General features: G+C 37.1%; 1 protein-coding gene across 3 annotated transcripts in view; it reads right to left on the bottom strand.

The window, feature by feature from the left end:
• The window catches only part of LOC139966259 (uncharacterized), a 42651-nt gene extending 21594 nt beyond the window's left edge, over nt 1–21057 (bottom strand). For all 3 annotated transcript variants that reach the window (XR_011792521.1, XR_011792520.1, XM_071969109.1), the window contains exons 1-5: nt 20900–21057; nt 12382–12440; nt 3173–3227; nt 2309–2383; nt 955–1049 (exon numbers count right to left, since the gene is read on the bottom strand). Coding sequence is in view for 1 of the 3 variants with exons in the window: in XM_071969109.1 (XP_071825210.1) it covers nt 955–1049; nt 2309–2383; nt 3173–3227; nt 12382–12440; nt 20900–20929 (314 nt within the window). In the remaining 2 variants the exon portion in view is untranslated. The remainder of the gene's footprint in view (nt 1–954; nt 1050–2308; nt 2384–3172; nt 3228–12381; nt 12441–20899) is intronic.
• Nucleotides 21058–21364: the final 307 nt, after the last annotated feature.

The following is a 21364-nucleotide window of genomic DNA, read 5'->3' as shown; positions in this document are numbered from 1 at the left end:
CTGTGACCCTTTCCACTACTTTATACTCCCATGACTTGAGAGTTATTGATTAACTCCATGCAACATTTCAACAACTAAAATCAAGACATGGGTAATTTCGACCTGCCACTTGATTTGTGTGGAGTTTACCGAACCATGAAGTATTAAAACGATTGATTTAGACATGATCAGCAAACTCCTATCTTGTGCATTAGTTATCTTGCTCTGAACATCGTTTCAAGCGAATATGCCACCCAAAAAAAAGAAAGAAAAAAAGAAGCTTTTCAAGCTATTTTCGAGAATATCTTCTTCTTCTTCTTTTATATCTGTTGGCTATAGGCCAATGCAAGTTGTTTGTGTTTAAGAGTGCTTTTTAAGTAATGTAAAATCATAACAGTAAAGAAAAAGTATTGTCATAACATTTTTATTATTTTTAACATAACACAACACAAGAATATCAGACTACATTAAGATAGAAATGTTGTCTGCTTATGGAGAAGCATACAAACATGTCACTTTCAGATAACATCTTTTGGCATGTAATTTTACTTTATGGAATTAACAAATGCCCCCATGAGGAGGGGACATATGCTTTGCCAAAAAGCTGTCCCAACTTACACAACCATAAATAGTTTTCCATTCAATAACAGCATCTTGTTAATAGCAGTAGCCAAACAGGTGCAAAGTCTAACTTTGAAGGATTAATGTTTAATTCACAGCAAGGGAAAATGGAATTAGCAGGAAAAAAATAGTGTCCATAATTTTCTTCACTATTTTGGTAATTCAAGTCAATTTGGCTCATGGGTTTGCAAACGTCAAATACGATATTGCCCAGTACTGATTTGACAGATGTATACAAGTTAAAGTGTTTGATGTTTCAGATCTCCCCTACAGACAGACAGATACCGCAACAGGCAGACATACAAACTGCTAATCTGTTCATCACTATTGCATTCAGTGGGAACTACCACTCACTTTAAGGCATCGTCCGTGACACTTTTACATCCTCTCAGACTGAGCACTTTGAGAAAACCACCACACCTTTTTGAGATGTTCGCGACGACCGGACCCTGTCAATAAAAACGACGAAAGAAAGAATAACGAGAAATAAAAATAAAGACAATGACAAAAACTATTTACAAAGAACCATAATTAAACACCATTTACACTCTAAAACTATAAACCTTTATACCACCAATATTCTATTGCAATGGATGCACAGTGAGTCAGCTAATTTTGTGTTTACAGATTGAATCATAGCATTGTGGCGAGGTTACTGATCTCGATATTTCATAGAGAACTAACAACTACATAGTTCTATGTACCACATGTGCTACTGTACGTGGAGAGGTTACTGATCTCGATATTTCATAGAGAACTAACAACTACATAGTTCTATGTACCACATGTGCTACTGTACATACGTCCTTGCAATATATGGCAGTGGTATAATTCTGTATAAATCACATTATGTTGTACCACACTTAAAATATTCCTTGAGTCCTATACTCTGACACATGAATGTACAATATACTGCCTGCTAATAGTCAGCAAGATATTCTGTGCTTCTATTTATGGGAGGAAAACAAGAACATGCCATACACACTGCTTGGAGCCATCCATGATACTATGAAGGACATAATGGTAATTTGATTAATGTATACCCAGTGACATAGTCTCTGTGTGGAGTCATATGGTCTTATTTGCTGTATGGAGAAACTTCCCAATGTCAACATGTCTTAAGAATGATTCTTTCTTTACTTTTGGTTTTGATGATAGATGAAACAATCTTGTAAGTAAGGGGATACTGACAGAAGGAATGATCAACACACGCACACACACCCACACACGCACTAAAGATAAACAATTCTACACTGGCTACTTCTCCCAAGAACTTGAATCCAACGGTAAACATCCAGAATTGCTCCTTTCAAAAGTGCATGTAATAACTCAGCATTCACATTTTCTTTTAAAAACTGACCAATTTATACATCTTGTTTTATCATAAAATGCTTCATTTCTGTTTACAAAACAAACTATACATCTTTTCACTTTTTTGCAGAAATTTGCACATATTGTAAAAAGCCTTTTGTAATGAAATATCAAGCAAGAGTTTAATATCGACATCACAGTCAGCTTTCCTTGTGCAGATTAATTAATTGGACAAGGCCAAATGATCCCTGGAATGAATGTTCATTCAATTGAAAACAGATAACGGTCATGGAATAATCTAACAATCAGTAATATTCTGACATGTCATATTAATGAGGGTATGTAGGTCAGCACGACAGGAGTAGAAGAAATTGAAACAAGAATTAAACCGCCATACCTCGATATCTGTTTGAAAATCAAATAAATTAACCCTCTGCCAGTTACTGCCGTCCAGGGCTAGCACATTCCATGTCTGAAATAACAAATAATACATCAAAGTTTCATCATATATATATCCTTTCATCAGTATGAAGGAGAACATGTCAAATACTTCACGCTTGTAAAAATACTTCTTTCACATACGAAATTCCTGATTCTACTATGTTTCATGATACAGTAGCATGTATGTAAGGAAGTGGACAGATGGTCCATTTACAACAGTTCTGGGTTTACACAGTAATACAAGAAAGCTGAGATATTCGAGGTTAACCCCAGTGTTGAAAGGTTACCAGGACATTCTAGGCACGGTAGAACAAGGTGCTAAGGTTGTGAGGAGACAGATTAGCGAGGAGCTAAGTAAATAGTATAAAACAAAATACTGCATAGTATGTAGATGAAAGGGTAATTAGTTGATTTGACTCTGGTTTCGAAAATCTACAGAGAATGTAATACCAGGCGTGACTCAAAATATTTAAGTCATGCTAAAATATGTGTCTGTCAGGCTTCTGAATAGTACTGTAGATTCCAAAGAGGGTGATGACCTTAGAGAGGGTCATGGGGGGAGGGGCACTGTACGAGAATGTTACCAGTTCTGTGGCAAGGGTACATCGTAGTGGGTGTGTAGAGGAGAGGAATGAAGGGTAGTAAATATACACAATATCCAGCAGTAGGTATTTAAGTATTGTGGAGTTTATTCTTCTCTGGAGTTATTCTTCTCTGGCTGTAATACTAAGCTTAAGTGAAATTTGAAGCATTATGTAAAGTTCAACATGTAAAGTTACAAACAAATACCAACTTTCTTATTTTATAACTTTTAACTCACCCTTGATACCTGGGCACATCTGCAAAGACTCACAACATCAAGGTACGAGAAAATTCTGAACGACAAAGGTGGAGAGAGATCTATTTGAAAACAACTTTATAAAACTTATTAAATTTAACAAATGCTAAAACAACCACAGAAATGAAAACAAAAGCGAAAAACAAAAACAAACAGGAAAAAGGTCAACAAGTCACATAGGTAAGGGATGAAAGGAGCAACCAACCAGACCATTCTCACAGAACTGGGTCACACACACAAGTGTAGATGCATGAAAACAGCAACAATCAGCCTGACAAAAATGCCGACCACAAAATAAAAACTTACATCAGAAGGTTCATGAGCAGTTCTATGGCGGACTTAGGAAGCCACTAGAAAAGGATTTGGTGATTTACCAATTATTGAGACAGAGATTGTGAGAACTCTCTGTCATGCTCGACAGTCTCGGTTAGACACTTCGGCTAGTAAAACAACACAAGAGGTTGGTTGACTGGAAGTGACCAATGACCAAAGATGACAAGAGTGCAATTGTTGTGAGGGGACAGGTAAGGCATAAATGAAATACTTAAATATAAAGTCATGTTAATGACGGTACAATAGCTTTCCATCATAAGAACATGGAGGACCTGACTCAATAAAGTGTATACTGTACATACAGTGCACAATTTGATAGGAAAAGAACGAGAAATTAAGACAAGATTTTATCCGTAATATACATGTTTGTGTATAATAAAGCAATAAAAGACGATGTAGGCACTTTGGGTGGTAGAATGAGAAGGGCATTGACCAGAGGGGCCGGTCATAGAGAGCGCACAGATTAAAAAAGGTTACCAGTTCATTCTAGGCACGGTAGTTCAAGAGTGCTAAGGTTGTGGGAGACAGGTAAGCGAGGAGAAAAGTAAATGTGTTTTTCTTAGGCTGCACTACAGTATACTTTATGTACAAGTAGTACTTTTAACCTTGTGCGCTATACAGTAAGTATGGTGATTCTAACACTTTTTTCCATCCTTAAGATTCTACAGTACAGTAGAGAACAGTATGTTTACATGAACAGTAGACTTTGCCATTTGGTTTCAGCCTACCTGCCAAAAAAAAATGATTCTGAAACAATGATAGACCATTTTTCTTGATCATACTTAATCAACACCTGCACTTTAGAAATTGTTTTCCCCTCAAGCATTGCATAATTAGGCTACAGAACACATTGCAGCCTAAAATGTACAGTAAAAGCCACATGAACAGAATAATGAGAAACAAAGTCTGTACTGGGCTCAGTCAGTACGTGACAGTTAAATACTAACTGTGCAGTGAGTGCGACAGGGCGTTAATTACTCATACAGAGAGAAACAAACTTTTGTCTCGGCAAGGTACGGGTAGCATACGATAACATGGTATTGTATGTACAGACAGTACTGTATGATGATGCACTTAAACGGCAACGAATCAGCAAATCTTAAAATCTGTGATTGATTAAATATGAATTCCTACTCTGGAAACTATTCTCACTATGGCATCCGTATCTTTTGTTTGAAATTTACCGTGATAAAATAGTTTAAATCACAAGAGTTTTAGAGACATCTCTGTCCAATTCATGATGTACCACTAGGGTACTGTACCCCTGTGTAATATAGCGCTATATGTTATCTACTGACCATATAAAAAAACACAGAATGTACAGTTAACAGCATATTTTAAATCAGAGCAACTAATATTTTTGAAGGGATTTATGCAAACTTTATAAAAGTGCTCAAAAGTAAGTAGGTTATATTTAGGAGACAAGCAAGATTTCTCCTCCACCTCTCTCCATTTCTTTTAAACTGATTTTCCTAGAGGCTCTAAGCCAGGCTAACATTTACTGCCAAAGCACAGGGAATGATTTAGTGTTCAAATTGTGTGTTCTGTAGCAGTCTGAAGGCTCTAAACTTTATCTCACATAAAATAGTATGGTGACTGTGCAAAACTTTGAATAAAAAAAAACAAATTAGCAGTCTGACTGTTTTGCATAGCATTATTCCCTGAAACATTTAGGAGTGTGTAACTAAGAACACAAATTTGGCCATTTCTCTAAATTATAAAGCATTGTCGGTAAGCCATACCGGATAAATTACTCCCTGCTACTGTACCTCCATTCCAACCCCCACCACCATCTCCACAAACCCAGCCAAACTACACCCCACCAACCCCACCCCCACCAAACCCCATCCTCACCGACCCCCATCCCATCCCCACCAACCCTCATTCTCCACATGTTATGTCTAGAACACATCATCTCAGAATGCATACACTGTAGTAAACAGTTGTTCAATATTACTGTATTTTGCTTCATTACTAGAACTGTTGTACATAATTATAAGCCTGATCAACACAGCATCTGCCAAAAGGAATGCTAAAAACATGAAATGAGGTTTCCAAGTATTATTTGTTTGTTTATATTCAATTTTCACCTAGACAGGCTGTAAACGAGATTTAACAGCTAATGTTTAAGTTTCCTTTCTTTGTACAGCTTGTCTGTCTGCTGGTTTGTAGTAAAACTAGGTCTGAAAATGACCTAAAGCCATTTACTTGACAAAAATTCTTCCAGCATCAACAATGTGGCAAATTTGGATTCAAGGAGGAAAGGTGTGGGGGGGAAAAAAAGGGATATTACTTCATCTCACACTCCCCCCCCCCCCTCTCTCTCTCTTCTTCAAGGAAAAATTTAGCGTTCAAATTTTAGACTGCAGGGATTGGAGGCTCTGAATTTTGTCTAGAACGCTTTTAAAATACTACGGTGCCTGCGTACCAGAGCTAATTCACATCTTGATGTGAATTTGTAGAGCACTTTGCCCATTTTTACTGAGCATTTTGCCATATGCATTAATGAACAAATTATTCCCTTTTAATTGAGAAAACACTAAAGAATGTTATTACTATATATGCAACACTAACAACAACAGTACAGTGTACATATATCAATAGACCTTTGCTTACAACAGTATATTATCCTTAAAAAACCAAAACAGTTTGAGTACAGATTATGTGATGCAAATGTCAATAAGGATGGCCTCAAAAGCAGGAAGTATTCCCCACAGAATAGAGATAATTTATATTTCACCTTCCTAATAGCACTTTGGTCTCCGCATCATAATAGAGAATATACAATGCCTGGAAATATGTAAACATCAGTATTAAACACGTAGATGATTTAACAGCACTCTCAGAGTCGTATAAAAGTCATTACAGATTGCAGGCTAAGAGGAGACAAACGATTTGTTATGAAATCACAGTACTTGTAAAACTGTCATTTCCTTTATGTACGTATGCGGTATAGTCATCTTTTCGATTCTGGGCTGTTTTTTATTGATTCATGCCGGAATCTGTAGTTTGGGAGGGCCAATAAAAAGGCAAAAATTATTTCAGTCTGTAAAACTGTGGGGAGGAAATAAATTAGAATACGACTAAAATACATACGATGTAATCTACTCAGGTCAAGTAAAATTTATTTACAGGATGCATTGAAAATTGTGTTTCTGTTACTGACAGTTCAAAAGAAGACACCAATCTTTATCTTAAGTCAAAATTGTAAGTTTGGAATTGAGCAGTTGAGATAACATTTTACGCTCAACCATTTCGTGAATAAGCATTAATTCATAACGAATGAAACAACTTGCATTCATGTCATGACTGACATTGGTAACGTAAGGTCGAAAGGCAAATTTAACATATTAATAACATCAATTCAAAGGACACACCCACTGTACTTCACCAAGTCACATCCACTAGCTGCTTATTTTGAACAAATTGCCCTTTACCGTACGTACACTACTGTACATATAGCCACACAAAATATGTCCCATGTCATGAGACCACAGTATTTATGAAGGCTGCACATTTTGCTGACATACCGTAACAGCACTATTGACTTAGTTACAGTGTGATTATGTAAGTAAGGGTATATGCAGACAAATACAGAATGCATATTGCAGGCTATTCTAGCTCATGTAACAGAAATGCAGACTATGTATATCAGGCATGGTACTGCAAACTATTGTAGTACCGAGTACTATAGCATGAACTAAGCCCCTTTCACACTTTCCCGGATCGAGCGAGGGTTTGGTACGATCCGTAGTGCAAGTTGATCCGGCAGCATGGAAAGGCGAATGTTGGTTGAAGCTACATATCCAGAACGGGTTGTTATGGGCTGATAAGGGTCCAGTACGGGTTACTATGAAGTTGTTACGGGTTGATAAGGATTGTTAATACTGATAGCTTCTCAGGTCTACTCTGTATAGGTGCGGATAACTTACGGATAGCTATGGCTTACTATGGCTCTCTTACGGGTTGATGCGGTTCCACTACGGCTTACTACGGGCTGTTACATATCCCCTATGGATTATTATGGCTTGGCACGGTATCACAGCGTGATTACTGCAGACTATCACAGTATGATTACTGCATACTATTATTTTATGATTACTGCAGACTCTCACAGTATCATTACTGCAAACTAATACGGTATCATTGCTTCATACTATTATGGTATGATTACTGCAGACTATTTAAGTATTATTACTGCACACTATCACATTATCATTACTGCAGATTATCACGGTATGATTACTGCACACTAATACGGTATGATTACTGCACACTATCACAGTATGATTACTGCAGACTATCACAGTATGATTACTGCAAAGTAATACAGATTTCTTGTACTTTCTCTGGATGAAATGTGTCCCTGGAATTATGTACAGTCTCAGGAATATCCCCAAATTTGCCTCAAAAAAGACCCTGAACAAATACAAGTTTACCTGTTTGGCCTTCTGTTTGTAGACACAGCTTGAACATGTATGCGACTTGTTCGGTGTTTCCAATTACAAACATAAAGTTCATTCATAAATCACAGATAAAGGAAATAATTCCATAGCCTGCATTAATTCACATGGGAAACCAATTTTTGAATTTATTTACAAATAATATAGTATATTGGCAAATGTTGGATTTTTATCTTTCACAAAAAAACTTGTTCCTGGAAGAGGTGATCTAAATTTAGGCTGTTGACCACCATCTTTGAAACAATGAACCACCGAAACACTGAGAAGCCCTCAAAATTACATCCATCTGTGATAAACATATAGTGTACAGTAGTTAATTATATTCTTGATGTCAACATAAGGGGTGTCAACATAAATATTTCTGTATGTCCCTGGGATTTGGTGGAAAACACATATGGTCACACTATTGGCATATATAGTAAATAGTGTACCTTATACAATATACTAGACCTACAATAAACGTTTGTTCTCCTGGGCCAAATCTAACCACCTCGGCCATATCTTAATTCTACCAATAATTCTACATCTACTTATGAGATGATAAGTCTGTAATCACATCAATCCTAATGACTTAGTTTACAGTAGATTCATTTTCTCTTTGTCTCACAGACCGACTACTCAGTATTTGATTAGGCTTGTCACTTGAAGACCTTCGGCTAATAATACTTGATCAAGAATGCATGAGAAGAGTGCGAGCTGTCGTTATTAATCGTCACATCTGCGATACTCTATTCAAATGATCACTGTACCACATAAAGCCTAACAGTTCTTTGTTTGAGTCACTTAAATTTTCCGCAACTTTGTCAATATCCCTCTGTCCAATGTGTTTAACACTTTCTCACAGTCACCTATGATGCTATGACAGCTCAAAGAAAGAAATTATTTTATTTCAAAGCAAATCCAAACACCGACAGACTCAGGCTAGATGCCTAAGACACATCTGCGTAACCATGGAAATTAGTGCTAAGGCCTACAGTAGGTATACTACGTGCAGTACTTAGGCTAGCCCTCTTTACTATCATCCAGTTGCGATGCTAAACAGCAGCTCATTGTACCTACTGTAGGTATTTTGAATGCCAAAAGGAAGTATGTTTTAGCATTCATCAAAACAAAAAAAATACACCCAGCTACTGTACACAGTGTACAGTACAGTATTTGAGTGGAAAATAGTTGATAGGATAAGAATTGGATTAGGGTTGTTTGATGTAGCGATGGAAAACGCAATGCTGAGAATAACCTGAAGTAGGAAGATGACCAAACTGGTGTACAGAATGTGATTTTTACACACTACATGTAAAGAATACTTTACGGCACAATCATAATATTAATAATAATCAGCAGTTATTTTACAATGCTTAAGTGACCACTCATGTGGGAGAAACCCGCAAGGGCTTATGGATTTCAATTTACACATTGGGTGGCTTCCAATTCAACATTTTGACTCAAATTTTTGGAATCTTTTCAATTTAGAAAGTCATTTCAGATGGGAAAACTGTAGATTGCTCTTGGGATGACAAGCCCACCTTACTATGACCCAGCCGTGTATCGAACCCGGAACCTCCCGATTGCTGAGCCTCATTGCTTCAAATGCCTCCGCCTTGATCCACTCGGCCACAGCATCGGCAGCTTTGCTGTAATCAACACTAGTTACACGATGTAATGACGTCAGCAATTGCATACATGCAGAACTCACCAAGCTCAAACAGTTTTCCAAATAATTCTGAGAAAGTCACTTAGCAATTGGTTTGATTAGGGTACTTACCAATAAAATTTGCATTTGCCATGCAACTACAGTATTTGTTCAATGTGACAGAGCAGACTGTGTCACTGAGCTAGATAGAATCCATTAAAGTGCAAGTTGTACATTCAAAAGTTCAAAGAGAAACGCTACCGTCCTAGCAACATTTCATTTATTTTGTACTTTGTCCATGGTAAAGAAAGCGAAAGATGAAACATCAACGCAAGTGATAGGTTTTGGGTTTCTGAGCTTGTATAAAATATTGCATTCAGTAATACTCTGTTCATTTGAGTTACCCAACTCACTGATTTGGGGACTTAAAGCTACAATAATCCTGTCCTTTTAAAGATAGGCCTACCGTAAAGTTTGAAAGTCACATCAGGGGGCTCCACTTTGCCGATGTACTGTATGATGCGATAGTGGATATGAAATCGCTTTACCTTCCCATCATCCTCCTCTTCATGAATATTTTCACAATGAAAGTCGGCAGTTTTTACAGTCATATTTAAAAGGTATCTCAGTTTGTCACTGTAAAAATCTGTTTTATTCTTTTAATACTCTGTACTATACATACAGTGATTTTGAATGTAAGCTCCTTATCAAAATATTATTTTCTTCGTCAACTAATTTACTGGTGGTGTTACCCGACCCACAGGTACAGTACTGTACTTTGAATCTCTGCTATATATATATCTCACTGTAACTCAATTTTCTGGGTTTCTGCTGCCAAACTTATTGCAGAAAAAGTAGATTAGGAATAATACTGTACACAGTGATGACTATATAATATGATAATATGTTGCATCTGAAATATTGACGGGCAATATTTACGGTAGATTGCCTTTGATAACTATTTCCACACTTTTTACAAGATAAGCCCAAGCTACTGTACTTGAGCTCTATATACCGTAACTACTGTAGGAGGGATGTGACTTTTTGCTCTCTTAAAATGGTAGAAGCAATTTCATAGTAAGAACAGAATTCAAACCAGTGACATCAGGAACCTGTACATGTCCTGTCATCATCAAACCAACTGAGCTACCCAGCCCTTAGTTGGTGGCAGCATATCATTCATCCCTGGGGTAGGGGGGTCCCCATTTTCCTTTTCTTCCAGACAGGCACATATAGACAGCAATTAACCCCTAGAGTCGACATTTGACAACAACAGTTTCAAACCTGATTGATCTTTGCAAGGCTAGGCTAGGTACCTCTGCAAAGGAATGTGTGGTAGGCTAAGCAGAAACAGCAGACTGTCATGAAGAGATTAAACATCGGTTGTAATATTAATATATACCCAAAAATTGAAAACTTTTCATGCAAGCAACATAGGAGTCGGCTTCAACGACCCCAGGGCCACAGCCTTCCTTAATTTAATCCTTGATTCAACTCTGGCCCTCTTATACCAACTCACTCAGTTGAAATTACTCCCTCCCCCAACTCCCCCCTCCCCCAACCTTTCAAATTCTATGCACGCCACTGAAGAGACCACATGGCTACAACCATTCCAAATTATTGTAGTCATTAATCCCTGAATACAACATTGATCAATACATCGTCCCACATATATACAGTAATGCAAATATTTGTCAAACCTTCAAAAATTTTGGGCTAATTGAATAAATGATTTTGATAGTAACAGATAACCTTCCAGGTTATATTATCTTTCCCCTTTAATCACTCTGTATGATGTACCCCACTAGTTTCAGTTACAGAAACTGTTAAAATTCAGCTTGAAAGTATACACAATTCTATCAGTTAAATCTGATAATAAAAACAGGAAATTACATGATAAGACACAACATATTATTTGGGGGAGGGCTGAGGTGGAGGGGAGTTCTTACTTAATTATACTTGACATATCAACAGATAATCAGAGCTGATTGATGTGACATGATTGAATAACTCTCTGTTGTTCAACAACAAAGAACAAAAAAAAACTACTTAGGTCAAACTAGCCAGGGAAGCCATCTTTAAAAAGCCATCTTTTCCATCTTTCCAACTTTAAAAAGCCATCTTGGCTTTAAAAAGCCATCATAGCCATCTTTAAAAAGATGTAAAAAATGGTCTGAAAAAGGGAACTATTTCAACTACCATGTTTCATTGCAATGATATCAAGTTCTTAAAGTTTGATGAAATTTTATGACTGCATTTAGTGAACAGTAGAATTTTAGCTGGGTTGTCAAGCAGCAACTGAGCTCAAATGTATACTCTTGAACTATACGATTCATTTATCCGCAAAAGGTATATTAAATGCAAAACAAAAGAGAAAATTTGAAAAGTGCCTAGAATACACACTACACTGAGAGTTATGTAAAACATTCCATAGATGTATCACATTTAACTGAACAAAAATGACACAACCAGATTACGACAGGGAAATGAAACTTCGGAAGTACTTGCGTCATGGTGACATCAGAGACCACCCACTGTGGTCCCTTCCCGAGAGAGAGTAACGAGGGCTTTTTACCTGGCAAAACTCACTTACTGTACCTTCAAATATCTAATATCTAGCATTAGAAACAAAAACAATCAGATTGTGCATTCTACTTGCAAACTTGTGCAACTTCATGAAATGTTATTTATTATGTTTTGCTCGATGTTTTTCAGTAGCGGTCGATTGCCTGCACAACCCTACTCGACGATCCCTTTAAGCTTACCTTAAAATAAGCTCCTTGGGTACTTTCTGATTTATAAGAGCAGGATTATCTGTGGAGACCTATGGAAGAAAACAGATTATTGTTGAACATTAACATGCATAATGTATACATATATTGTAATAACTGAACAAAGTTGAACAACTGGACGACATCATGAATAACATTCGGTACAATGTCTGGTTGTGTTCAGTAATGCTGAAGATAATATCTTCTAGTGTTGCGCCGATATTACCAATATCGGTTTTGGCCGATATCCGATATTATCATCCCAATATCGGTCCGATACCGATACCGATACCGATATTTTTTAACAGACAAAATAAAGGCAAAATCGTACTTTTAGTCATGCATACATTCACAAATAAATCTTCAAGTAAACAACAAAATATGGTGTTTTGTTTTCCTTTTGTCCTAAGTTGAAAAGAATGACTTTTTTCCTGGTTTTGAAAAAGAGAATGGTAATTGAAACCCAACCGGAATCTTTTTCACAACAGCGCTGCACACGATAATAAAATGGACGCAGTAAATGTGAGCCTTAACATCGTAGACTTACAAGTAGCTACAGTGTTAACGTATGCTTGCCAAATTGCATATTAATTAGTTTACGAACTGTCGATCACAATGTAAAATTTATAATAAATTTAAAATGACAGTTGCAGGCTACGTTTCAAATATCAAACTGGAACATTCAGCAAGACTATGTGAAGCATCGTATTCAACCGTGAAACTACCTACCACACAAGTTCAAAGAATAAGTACAACATCCTTCTTCTAAACACTTTATGTAATGTATTAACGCTTCTACAACGGAATACCAATTGCGCACATTCCTGGAACAACAGGTGAATTTATTAGCGAGCCCCTGGGAAAACCCGCCATTCGGGGACACGTGACAGCTCACATTTTTCAACACACCTCAAACAGAGGTAAACAATGGTTAGTGGAAAAGTCGAGCCCGAAACGTATAGAAATACTGTTGTGTGACGTAGTCTACTTCAACGCAAGATGAATGGCGATTGGTCAGTACAATCTGTTGGAACGTTTCATTTAGACTGGGGTAACAACGTTTGACTGTCTATAAATATTTCCCAATCCCCAATGTTGCGCATGCCATGCAACCGTAGTATACCGCCTGTGATAGTAAAACTCCGTAGTCGACCCTGACCTACCCAGTCCGCATCTCTGATACTGGTATTACGTGGGGGACAAAAATTATTACTGCTGAAATAACACAACTTGCAGTAGCTGCAGTGCTCGCTCCTCCCTCAAATATGTCATCCGCTTCATTCAAGATTCTTGGCTTATTTACAAACAACTTACAAGGCTAACCAATCAGAGATAATGTAACAAGCAACTTCAAAATGAATATTCAGATTGTGACTGACAGTCACCGCTTCGCGCGCCCCATGCATACACGATCCGAAGAGCTAGCTAACTGTACTGAACTGTGCAGTTTTGCATCATGTCCAAGGTTTTCACGGAGGCCTACGAGAAAATGAATGGTTAGTACAGTGTATATATGCTGCACTAATGTTGTGTGTAGGCCAAGGTTCACGAAGGTCATTGGTTATATTCGCGCGCCGTAGACGTGTTTTAGAGGTTACGGAGGGTCAGGTTTCCATGGATATTAATCGAAAATGAATAAGAGTTTAACTGACGCTAAAGAAATGGATCGTCTTGGGCAGATTAACAAATCATTGCAAGTATAAATAAGTAGCTCTGGTGTGAAAAAAAAAGTTCAATATCGGCTTGCTGTTATCGGCAATTAGGCAAAATTTTACCGATACCGATATGCTGCCGATATTGCAAATATCGGCCGATACCGATATTGAAAACGATTATCGGCGCAACACTAATATCTTCCAATATAGTACTGTTGGTACCTATTTTGTTGCCCACCATCAACTGATGGCAACTTTCATTCGGTTTAATGGCATCAGCTGAAGCATTGATAATTAAACTATACTGATGGTATTGAAGTAGAAGATATATTGTAAACAAACTTTATAAAAGAGGGGAATGGCTACTTGTAGGCAAAACTGAATATGAACAATTGGCCACTTGAAAAATCTGCCACAGACATATTTTGTGCTCAAAGGTAAGTTTGCATGGAGGGAGACATTGTATTTAAAGTATCACTATAACATCTAATTGCAACAGCTGTTTCAATGAACATGCTACAAAACAAATACAAGTCAGCTCTCTAACTTTTTCCTACTCTACAGTGCTCAGAGAAAAAAATTTAAGGATTTTTTCTAGGTGGACCATAGACTTACCATAATTTGTATTTATTTCAATATTTCCAAATGGTGTTATGGAGGGTGATACCAATTAATCATTTTTGGGAGGGGGGGGGTGCTCTGGTGCTGCAATTAAACTGATATGAAACACCAATGTCTATAAAACATGGTTCATATACTTAAGTTCTGTACACATGCAAAATAGTCTGTAGGGAACTTCATGTATACATCTAAAAGTCTGTTTTTTCAGTACTATGTAAGTTCAACAAGATGACAAACCCTCTGAAATTGTTAATCAATTAAACACACTGTATACAAGACTACAGTACTGCCAGGTTACAGTTATTAATTGTTAATTAAGTGTCTTTTAAGTTTGTAAACATGACAACCAGCTTAATAAATATTAATCCTCTGTAGTGCTGTACCTTAACAACAACACACACTGTGTATCAATTACAATGATAGCCTGTGGCCAGTATAATGGCTTCCTAGGCTTACAAGATAATGAAAATATAGTCTTTGAGAGAAGCTATAAATATATACTAGGCAAAACTTCCAGCAGCACAAATGTTTTAATCTGAAAATGGCATACATACATCATTCTAATATGTGCCAAGATGAACATATCCAAAACTGTACTGTCTAGACAATGTCATTTTCTATTGCACAGTACTAGTATACAGCACTGTAAAATCAGTGAGAGTGTGCTTGATTTACAACAGTGAGTGTACTGTGATCATTTCCGTGGAAACCGTGACGAAACTTCCATCCGCAGAAGGCTCTCTTTCTCTCTGTTGACATATTTCGCACAGCCGAAATCAGAGACATGTTACTGAGTATTTTAGCACTGGACAGCACAATTTTTAACTTGCAAAGTGATACGAAGGCCCAGAATCTGTATTGTATTGTACATAACAGTTGGCATCAAAAACATATGGCAACCTGTCCTATTGAATACGATTGTTAATTGTCAGTCAGTAGTTTGTAGTAAGGCAATAGAGTACATGGTCATTCAAAATAGAATGAGGACATTAAGTTCCCTGCCTTGAAATATATACATTCGCACTTCTCTTTTAAGGGGCTAAAAGTCAAGCTTAAAGAAAGATGGCTTGATGAACACTACTACAGAAATTTACAATGGACTGCCATGCTGGGCCTAGTTGTTACTATGACAACATGCAGACAATTTAGGTGCTCCTAAGTGATTATTGCAAGTACTGCCCCTAGAAGCTTTAACAACCGCATTACTATACTGTACAGTCAAATAATTAACAAAGGAAAGAATTGGTCATTACCCAGATAATAAGCCAGAGGTATCATCACATTCACTTAGGAGTGGGATGTCCAGGGCATCATCTAGGGCCTTTTTGTGCTAAACATTTGCTCAATGCCGTATCTATATGTAACTTACCATACAATGTTATAAGCAATTATCGAAAAATAATGAGAACTATTACTGTACACACAGTAGCATATAAAGTCTTCAGGCTTTCCAGTTTCTTTTGAGTTCAAGATGCAGGCGTTTGTTGTCTATGCATAACATTTGTAGCTCTTACACTCAAGACATCTGATGCTCGTCAAGTAGTGAATGGCAACAACCTGATGTCACCTGATGGTACTGATCAATTAGCATATATTTCATAGCAATTGAGGACAATCAATATATATATATATATATACTGTAACTGTGACAGTGGGAAAGTTAGTGCAATATTACAGTATGTTTTTTTATAGTAGCCATTCCATTATTTCTACTTTTAAGCTACCAGTATGCAGTTCATCCCCTGAAATGCTGACAATATTTCGCCACAGAATCCTTCACCCCAGTTTATCATATTTCAACGCAACTTGTTACCATGACAATGGCTCCGCACACACCCAAATAGGCATGTAAACTCCCCAACTGAAGCACATGGTTACAGCAAGTGCTAACTATGCAACAGCTTGCAAGTTGAGTGTGAACATTTACAAAGACGAAAAAGTTGGAAACAAAATTGACCAGATTTGGAGAAAAAAATTATTAAAACAAGTCATACTGAGAAAATCAACAAAATGTGATCATCCCGTTTTCTGGAGCCAAGATCTTAAGAAATCTTTACGGCCACTAATTTTTTTTGTCATGTCCATGTTTTGTGACAACAATGTGACAAAACATCCTAATGTTATGAATTGTGCACATTAACCCATAGCATAGGCTAATCAGTGGTTTGCACAGTTGCACAGGGTTTTGTGTGCATATGTGTATGGAGATGATAAAATATTTGCAGACAGCATGTTGTGGACTATTAGCCTATCAAATCATTGGAATATCTGACATTTTGGGATAAAATCTCTGTAACATGAAGTCCTGTAGTTAGCGATGTATTGAGGCCTGTACAAAGTCGGAAATGACTGATAATGCATTATTACTGCTCAAATTAGCGCCTTTGCTGAAATACTTAACATGGCAATGATCTATGAAACTCCTTATTTTCGTAGAAATGTGCATGGTGGACCTAGGAATGATACATTTTGGCTTTATTTGCTTTTCTTGTGTGAATCTTATGAAAGCAATTCTCCATAGGAAGACCTCAGTGGCAAATTTGAATACCCAAAAAGAGAGAAAAATGTTGTCTCGGAAGATCGGACGTATGGTAATCATTCACCTCAATGGATCAACATGTACCGCTAGCCTTATTTTCAGGGCCTCATTAATAAGCTTCTGATATCAACAGCGTCTAGCCTGTTAATTGATTATTCTCACATTGTTTACACAGTTGCCGTAGTCACCATTTTTCAGCAATTCTGTCAAATTTTACAGGTAGTTTTTCATGTCGGTTTTCGGTTACTTAGTAGTGTATATGGTTAAAAACTGCGTTTCCAAAAACCATTTTTAGTTAAATATTCAGTTAACCATGCAATGTTAGACTTAACTAATTTGAAAACTCTGAATTCGATAGATCTGAAAACTTTTGTTGGAATATTTTTATACCATACCATACCGATTTTAATATTCATTTAACATGTAATGCAATTTAAACAGACTATTCAAATTATCTTATCTATAATGTTGCTTTAAAGGGTGTGAAGACTCGCACAAAAAGAAACGTCTAATGCCGGTAATCTGACCTTATTTCGAATGAGGTGTAACAGAAGTGTTAGACACCACCATCGATCCCAGAAAATACACACACAGCTTGCTATGGTCGGTAATTAGACACTAGTGTACAGTCAGTACATACAGCTGCGGTCAATACCCACAGCATAGTGTATAAACGATACAGCGATGGACATCTCAGGTCCAGGTAAAGATAACAAGGTATCACGTTTCATTACTGTTTGCAATTTGTAGTGACACAAACAAAATGTCACTTGCAAGCAACAGAAAGTTAACTTTATCAGATGGCCGCACGCAGTTTGTGGCGAGTCTTCAATGCCTTTAATGTACATCCTCTCCTGTAGTATTATTGGGGGGGGGGTATGGCATACTTTTACCCCCCAGTTTTAAAAATGTGCAGCCTTAGTATAACCCTTATCTATTTTATTCATCCATTTTACTAAAGCCGAAACAGTTATTTGATCTTGACTCTGTATAGAACCTTCTTTACTATGTTGTGTCTAACTAATCACACAATTCATGAAGAGCCTGTACCTTTTGCCAACACTTAAGCTTACTCACAGACAAATTCAAACCAAAGCTTAGTACAGTACCATTTTAGTCACTGTTTTGGTTGAGATGGCCTCTAGAAGGTAATTTCATGAAAATTGTAGATTGTAACTACATTTGTGTCTAAGCAGAATGGAGTATGTACAGTACACCCACGGTGAAGCTACTGTAGTTCGGAAACTGGACATAAATCATCAGTGTATATATTCATTGATATTTATGACAGCATTAAAGGAATACACTTCCTCTGGAAACAAGGCGTTCTACTCACATATGAGAAAAAGAAATTTGATTAAATATGTCACAAATCCACCTAAATGGGGTGAAAAAATTTGATGATAATGTTGATCCCTCACACGTGGGGCAAGCGTGGAAACATTAGCTACAGTGCGCAATTTTGAATTGTTTGCGGTAGGCAAGGGTGTAGGCTCTGTCGCACAGAGAAAGGCATTGTTGCTAAAAGTGCTGTGCAGGACTGGAAGCTCAGGACATTTATTTTTCCTTGAACGAAGCGGTGCAAATGAACAGTGGAAATGTAGAACAGTCATCTGATAATGCAGGCCAAGCTATCCTGAATGAGTATAAGCAGTGAGTATTCTCAATAAGCACTTTGAAGAAAAGGTGAACATACCCTTTGCAAGGTATCATTTTAGGAAAATGAAACAGGATGAAAACGAATCAGTGGAACGATTCATAACAAGGTTAAGACAACAAAGGGTGCTTTTTTCACTTGATAACCCTGACGAGGAAATATGTGGCCAAATGATAGTAAAATGAAGGTCACATGCGCTTCATACAAAACTGTTAGAAAAGGTCCATGGTCTAACACTTGATCAACTACAAACAATTGCACAGACAACTGAAATGTCAGAACAGCAGGCTCGACAAATGGAACCACTTGAAAGTGAGCCAAAGACACAATCTGTAAACAAAATAAGTACACAAGGGTTCCCGAAGAAGGAAACTGGTGACAACCCAAAGAGTAATTCTACATCAACAGGAATATGTTCTTCATGCGGCAACAGTGGTCATCATGTAAGAGACAAGAACTGTCCAGCTATGAATAAAAAAATGTACTAAGTATGGGAGCATTGGGCACAATACCAACTGCTACAAACACGAAGGAGGAGAATTTATAGCAGCACGTCAGAAATGTTCAGTCTGATTCAGGAGATGAATACGCTTTTAATGTTTACTAAATTATGTAAAGCTAAGACCCAAATCATCAGAAATTGAAAACTTGGGGGGGGGGCAGGGGTGGGAGCATCAATTAGATGAGAGTATCTGAGATAGGATGCTTAAAATAAGTACAAAAACAAATTTTACATTGACGATTAAAGAGGAGCAAAGGAAAGTGACCTAAAAGTGGGGGTTGCTGTATTAGTCAAACAGTCTCAACAAAACCAATTGAGCACTCCATTTAATGCAAGTCCATATAAACTTGTAAGAGAGAATGGGAACAGTTGCACATTCGAAACTCAAGAGGGTACACTATACAAACGAAACAGTACCCATGTCCAGAACTATTATGAACCAAAGGATTTTGATCCTGGAGTGTATGAAATACCCACTCAGAAGAGTGTGTTTCATAGTGATGGGGAAGCTAGTGTAACTAGAGAAAGATCCACAAGGAACAGGAAACGTCCTTCATATTTACAGGACTATGATCTTTCCTAGATTTGTTTTATGAATTGTTAGTCAATTTTGTGATTCAAGAAAGTAAATGATTAATAAATTGTGCTAAATTATTGCATGAAACTGGACAGTAATTAGAAGTTTAAAGTTTTCACACCTCAACGTTTACTGGTCAAAATTTTCAAACAAAATATTGTTTTAAGTGAGTAGTCGAATAGCAAGGTTATTCAGTTAAATGAAAATGAATGATTCTAAGAATGAGGGGAGATGTAGTGTCTAAGACGAATAGAGTATGTATACACCCACTGTGAAGTTAGTTTGGAAACTGGAAATAAATGAAGTAGCACTGATTTAATTCATCTGTGTGTATTTTGTTTTTATTTATGACAGTGTCGAAAAGGAATACACTTCAGTAAACATAAGCATGTTCATTATCTTCTTTAAGGCGGCCTGGCCTAGGCCTCCATTTACTTTGACCGGAAAAATGATTTGCATGCCTTCTTTTTCCTATCGATATAGCCAGGCTAGCTGTAGCGTAAATGTAAACATTAAATATCTGTCAGGTACAACTAAGTACCATTTTTAAGTAACACATGTTAGGAACTGGGTAGGGTATCCTCTATAAAGCCAAATTAACAAAGGCCTAGCCTATTTCATTGAGCTAAAGTTGTGCCAACTTTAGGACCACAGAGCCACTATGAGCATGTTGCTGTACGATGACCACAAACAAAGGGCTTCGCATCACACGAAAACCGCAGTACCTACAACTACGACGTGGTTCATGGGCAATGCATATAACTGAACACACAACACAGCAATGTAATTGTACCTCTACACCAGTCTAGGTAACATTAGGCCTAATAATATACCAAGTCTTACGACTCAACGTTAACGCAATGGCGCAGTAACTAAAGTAAACGAGGAAGTTTCTATTGAATAAGACCTTAATTCCACAGGTTCATAACACCGTAATGATCTTAAAATAATATTTGTATACCTCGCTTTTGCTCCGCACGCTACTCGTCATTTTGGATGAAGATTCTGAACGTCTCAGGATATTTTATCATAATCCCTTGTTGTTCACAACAGATCTCGGGTTCGCGGACAGATTGACAACAACAATAACTTAGTTCGCGAGACAGAGGGTTTTAACATTGTTATGATGCAAGCGATACAAACACCAATCTGATTGGTCTAATGTAGATTTCGCTTTCTCTAAAATATGACATTTTGTGAACATACTTGAGCAAAATCATACAATTAATTTTTCTTTTTACAGTTTAAGCTTTTAATATTATATTTCTGATGAAAATGAAACGCACTCAATGCACAATAATAATTACAAAATACTGTATAACTTTAGTGAGCTTGTCTCGTTAACCACCAATTAGAATTCACATACTACTACGCCCCAAGAAACAGCTGAACTGAGCGACAAGTGTTTTGGTTATACTGCGCAGGT

The sequence above is a fragment of the Apostichopus japonicus genome, chromosome 4, assembly GCF_037975245.1.
Source record: "Apostichopus japonicus isolate 1M-3 chromosome 4, ASM3797524v1, whole genome shotgun sequence".
Classification (NCBI taxonomy): domain Eukaryota; kingdom Metazoa; phylum Echinodermata; class Holothuroidea; order Aspidochirotida; family Stichopodidae; genus Apostichopus; species Apostichopus japonicus.
Note: the sequence above shows the minus strand (reverse complement) of the source record. Positions and strands in the feature narration are given on the sequence as shown.